This window comes from Myotis davidii, unplaced genomic scaffold (assembly GCF_000327345.1).
Source record: "Myotis davidii unplaced genomic scaffold, ASM32734v1 scaffold1687, whole genome shotgun sequence".
Lineage (NCBI taxonomy): Eukaryota > Metazoa > Chordata > Mammalia > Chiroptera > Vespertilionidae > Myotis > Myotis davidii.
Genome location: NW_006297834.1, coordinates 31,743 through 37,357, shown reverse-complemented (window position 1 = coordinate 37,357; position 5,615 = coordinate 31,743). Strand labels below are relative to the sequence as shown.

Here is a 5,615-nt window from a genome sequence, read left to right as displayed (position 1 = left end):
GGAAAGGTGTAACTATTTAGAACAAGGGTCCAAACAGGAGGCAGAACAAGAGACAACTTAGCCAGCAGTGATACTGGGGGTCCCCAAGGGAGGCAACCTTCTCACTCTGCTGGGGAAAGCTCAAGCAGGGTGGGTGTGGATGTGAGGGGTGAGTTCATTCTGCTCTCACACCTGCCACCTTCTGGGGGATGAATGACAGCCTCTCTCTACCTTTCCCATGGGACATGAGTACACGGACACTTTTACAAATCATTGTGAAAGCTTTACCCTTTAAGTCAGATTTAGCGTTTTGGGAAGATTTTCAAGATTAGAAACTACAAGGTTTTTACTGGTGGCTCATCCCAACAACAAATCACTTTAAGTCTTTAAGGTATTCCTAGTAACAAACTCATCATGGCTCGCTCCTCTGTCCACTCATTATTGCTCAGGGTAAATGGAGGAGCTGAGTCTTTGGACCAGAATCCTATCAGTGGTAACTGGCTTATCTCTGAACTTCCTCAAGAAGCACCAGCTTAGGCTGGGGCAGCTACTTCTGAGGGCATTCTTGCTACCCACAACCTGCATATCACAAGCTGCCTGCACATGCAGTGTTTATTTGGACTAATGGTTGCTTCCCTTCAGCTTGTCGTTAGACTAAATTATGTCCCCACCAAATTCACATGTTGAAGTCCCAACCCCTAAGTCCATAAAATGTGACTGTATTTGGAGATGGGGATCTTTCAAGAGGTAATTAAGTTAACAAAATTTTTAGGATGGCCCTAACCCAGTATGACTGATGTCCTTTTAAGAAGAGATTAAGCCCTGGCTGGTACACCAAAAAGTGGCAGGTTTGACGGCTGGTGTGGTTCAGTGGTTGAGCATCAACCCATGAACCAGGAGATCATAGTTCGATTCCCTGTTAGAGCACATGCTAGGGTTGTGGGTTTGATCCCCAGTAGGGGGAGTGGCAGCCAATCAATGATTCTCATCATTGATGTTTCTATCTCTCCCTCTCTCTCTGAAATCAATAAAAAAATATTTAAAGAAGAAAAAAAAAGGTGATGGGTTTGATTCCTAGTCAGGGCACATGCCCGGGTTGCAGGTTCAATCCCGAGTAGAGGGCATGCAGGAGGCAACCAATCAATGTTTCTCTCTCACATTGATGTTTCTCTCCCCCTCACCCTTCCTCTCTCTAAGATCAATTAAAAAATTTTTTTAAATAGTTAAAATGGTAAATTTTATTTTAAGAAGAGATTAAGACACACACAAAGGGACAAACACATGAGGACATAGGTAGATGATGGCCATTCACACACCAAGGAGAGAGGCCTCAGAAGGAACCAGCCCTCCTGACACCTGGTGTGGATCTTCCAGCCTCCAGAACTGGAAGAAAGTAAATGTCTGTTGTTTAAGCTGCCCTGTCTGTGAGATTTTGTTCAGATATCCCTAAAAAACTATCTGGACTTTCAACCAAGGGGAGGCTGAAGAGTTTGATTTATGCAGAAGTCAATATAGTTTAACCCATAAAGAAATTAAAATGCTTTTTTTTAACTGAAAAACTTATGACAATGTTAAGGACGACTGGAATCTCAAGAATACTCTCTCTTCTGGCACCCTCCCTCCTTTCATCTGTTATCTATCGCACAATGTAGTAAGTCTGCCCAAAACAACCCTCACACCACAGAGGTCACTTAACCACAGGGCAGCACATCTTCCCATAGGATTACTTCAACTGATAATCATGACTGATATCCATTTTATGGATATAATCCTTTAATCCTCCAGAAACTCAATAAGAGTAATGATTACCTCCTTTGGATGGACCAGTTAACTGAGGCTTGCAGAGTTTAGAAGCTGGCCTGGGTTATAGCGAGAGGATTCAACATCAAGTATACCTGGTGCCAAAACCACCTGCCTGAAGCCACCAGCACACTTTGTACAGACATTTAGACATGGCTAGGTGACATTCAAGCCCCAAACCCTGAGACATCAACCTGTTCCCTCTATGAGTTATTTCTGTATTTCCTTGCAGCATCATAACAAGCCTGAGATCAGGGGCTATTTTGCTGGGAAAGAGAGGTTCGGGGAGACAAGTGGATATGGCCACACTCGGCTCCTGACACAGCCCTACTGGGACAGCCAATAGTGCCCAGCTGTCCCCACAAAATGACAAAGCCCAGAAATGCACCCTCACAGAGAAAAGATGGTGCAGCTTCAAAGTCTGCACTGGGAGACAGAGGTCCCTCGGAATGAATGGGGTACCATGAAAAGAACAGACACCCTCAGGAAATTCTGATTCAATCACTCTAGGGAGGAACTCAGACCTTGAAAGTTGTTTATGGTTCCTTAGGGGATAAGAGAGAACTACTGAGGTCAAGAGCCACCTCTAAGTCACAAGGTGGGGTACAAAGGCCGGCCTGCCCCCCGCCCCAGACTCCCTACCTGGGTCCCCGCTGAGCTGGCCTGGCAGTCTGCTTGGGAGCCCAGGGCCCTGGGGCAGGGCCACTGGCTGGGCTTCCTGGCTCTTTGCAAGGTGGCTCTGGGCCTCTGCTGGCAGCCGCTCCTGCTCCTGGTCCAGAGGGCCATCCCCATCGTCAATCACCACGGGGTCCTCACAGTGCTTGAGCTGCAATCCCAGAAAGAGCTTTTCAGGACTCACAGAGAGGTCTCTAGCCAGCAAGGGCCAGAGGCTGTGCAAACTCCCTCCCTTGGCCTACTGACCATCACCTCCACAGCTGATCACTGGAGGCTCAGCCCAGGCCTTGGACAGGGCTGTAAAGGGGAAGGACTTATCTTCCTAGTTAGAGCCTTTAGGGGATATAATCTGCTCTACTGAGAAACCAACACTCATGTGTACTTCACCAAAGCAAGAGCTCTGGAGAGAATTCCTCATCCCTGCCCCGGGAAGGGGAAAGTGTGTGTGTGTGTGTGTGTGTGGAGGCTCTTACCCTCTTTTCCTCCCAACCTCCAGCCAGCCCAGAGCAGCTGCTCCACTCACCCACTGCCAGGGTCTCCCTGGCTCCCTTTCTAGTGCCTCCACAGCAGCCACAGCCTGCTCTCCGCTCTCCGGCTCCTGGGCACGCACCCAGCCCTGGATCTCACGAGGCAGGATGGCTAGGAATTGCTCCAGCACCAGCAACTCCAGGATCTGCTCCTTGCTGTGCCGCTCGGGGCACAGCCAGCCCCGGCACAGGTCCCAGAGGCGCTGTAGAGCCTCACGGGGGCCTGCCGCCTCCTGGTAGCGGAACCGGCGGAAGAGGCGTCGGGAAGATTCGGGGCTGGGAGGCTCGCCCTGGGGTCCAGGGCTCTCTCCCGGTGGGCTCCTCATTTTCCTGGGCTCCTCACTTTCCTTCGGAGCCAAGACTCGGGGACACAGGGCTGTGGGCATGATGGGATTTGATGGGGGTCAGCAGCAGAAGACGACCCTATTTCCAAACAGAAATCACTGGCTTCAATACTCTGGTCTCTTGTAAGTAGGTATGGAGGGTGGTAATGGGGAAAGTGACAAGGCCCAAGGACCAGCCCTTGGGAGAAGCCCTGGGACATGTGAGAAGTGTCAGTGTGACTGGTCCTTATACAAATGGAGAGAGGGAACTGCCACCCCCAGCAGCATCATTGCATGGTCCCCTTAATTGGTCAACCTGACAAACAAGGCAGGGAGTCCGGGAGAAAAGTAGTGTCCTTTCAATGTGACAAAGACATTCCGAGCATCCCAGGACAATGACAGGGCTACATGCAGGAGAGAGAAGGAATTAAGACTCTGTGGTACCTTCGGTGGCCAGATCCTCCTGGAGAAAACCCAAGAGGGCCGAGCTAAGCAGGCTGCTATCTTGGGATTTCTGAGCCAAAGTCACCGTTCCTGCCCTTGAGACCTTTACAACATGAGTTGGAAAGACAAAGACAGATGTTCCAGATAAGAACCATGAAGGCATATTGAGGAAGGGAAACCCACACTGCTAATGGCCAGGGCAGACTACTGGTTCATCTAGACTGCTGGATCCACACAGCCAGAACCAGCTCTGACCCATAGAGTCTGCATTGGGAGACAAGGGTGAAGCACATGGCCGAGAAGATACCCAGACAAGTCCTGGCCAGTTCAGCTGTGTAGGTTGAAGCGTTGGCCCATACACCAAAAGGTGGCAGGTTCAATCCCCAGCTGGGGTTTGTATGAGAGGCAACTGATCCATGTTTCTCTCTCACACCAATGTTTCTTCCTCTCTTTCTCAAATCAATTAATAAAAACATATCCTCAGATGAGGATTAAAAAAGCAACAAAAAATGGGACAGTCAAAAACAAAAAAAAGGGGGGGGGGACAGTTAAAAGTGACAGCCACACCTCAGATTCCAGGAGAAAAGTAATGCTGTGCATTTATAAATACCAGTACTGCCTGGCCGGTGTCCTCAAAGGCTGGGCATCAACCAATGAACCAGGAGGTTCATTCCCAGGTCAGGCTGGATCCCCAGCAGGGGGCGTGCAGGAGGCATCAGATAGATGTTTTTCTCTCATCAATATTTCTCTCTAGCTCTCCCTTCCTCTATCTCTAAAATAAATAATTTAAAAAAAATGGAGTAAACGCCACTACTCAGAGACTATGTGGCCCAGAGAAAGTCCCTCCCCTTCTCTCAGGCCGTGAGATCACTGGGTAGTCACTGGACTTCCATACCCAGATTGTATGAGGCGCCCGGCTTAACCTTAACCCCCAACAGCTCAGGGTCCTAAGGGTCCCATGTGGAATGCAGGCCCCGCTCCAATTTCACAGGAAGACCAGAAGAACCACAAGCCACGGAATAGCAGTCAGAAAAACCCAGTGTCTGGACTGCTCTGCTTTCCAATGGAAAACAGACTAGCAGAAAAGGACTCAAGAAGTCTGGCTGGGCACCTTAGAGCCTGCCCCATGGCAACCTTCCTTCAGTGCCTGCTCCTGCATTTGAAACCAGCCCCCTAAAGTCCCTGAGCTCAGTCACCACACAACGGCAGGGCCTCTGGGTTCCCAGGTTGGCCCCAAACTAGGATACCCAGGCCCCACCCTCAGCACTCAGTGTGCGCTGGGAACCAGCCCTAATCAGACAGTGGCGCTCCTCTTTGTCACCGAGGGACCCGGTGGTAGGAAGCTCGGGAGTGATGCCTGATGAATGAACGAACATGGGATTCCCGTGGAGCGGGGCGGGGCTTAAAGCAGCTGATGGAGGAGGGACAGCGCGGGATCAGCAGAACGAAAGGGAGGGCATTTTAGGCCAGGGGAAGAGAGAGCTTTTCCTCGCTCTCCCTCTCCCGCTTCCCTCCCAGCGCGCGCACGCACACCCCGCGCGCGCGTCTCCGGAGTAGCCAGCTCTCGGCTCCTCACCTCACACCGTCTGGAACTCCTTCCCGGCGTCTAACTCAAATGGCTCCTGCTGCGGCGTTAGTCTCCACAGCCGTTCCTCATCCTTCCCAGCCCGCCTCCCGGTGTCCTTCCCGAGGCGGGCTCTCTGCTGGGCCCGACTCCGTCCCTGGCCAGCCAAGCCACGTCTCCAGCTCATCCAGAAATCCAAGACTCCACCTGGGAGGGAAGAATAGAAAAAAAATGCAGGACGCCGAAAGACGATATCGCCTTATCTCCCTGCCCGCAGAGCCCCGACTGGCTCCGCGATGGGGG

The 5,615-nt window shown here is 51.2% G+C and overlaps 1 protein-coding gene across 3 annotated transcripts in view; it reads right to left on the bottom strand.

The window, feature by feature from the left end:
• Positions 1 to 5,600, bottom strand: part of ZNF496 (zinc finger protein 496) — a 60,701-nt gene extending 55,101 nt beyond the window's left edge. Inside the window, exons 1-4 of one of the 3 annotated variants that reach the window (XM_015570447.1) lie at positions 5,325 to 5,600; positions 3,749 to 3,851; positions 2,978 to 3,404; positions 2,422 to 2,605 (exon numbers count right to left, since the gene is read on the bottom strand). In XM_015570447.1, the coding sequence (XP_015425933.1) occupies positions 2,422 to 2,605; positions 2,978 to 3,367 (574 nt within the window). In that variant the 5' untranslated portion in view covers positions 3,368 to 3,404; positions 3,749 to 3,851; positions 5,325 to 5,600. The remainder of the gene's footprint in view (positions 1 to 2,421; positions 2,606 to 2,977; positions 3,405 to 3,748; positions 3,852 to 5,324) is intronic. The other 2 variants (XM_015570446.1, XM_006773681.2) reach the window with 2 other exon arrangements.
• Positions 5,601 to 5,615: the final 15 nt, after the last annotated feature.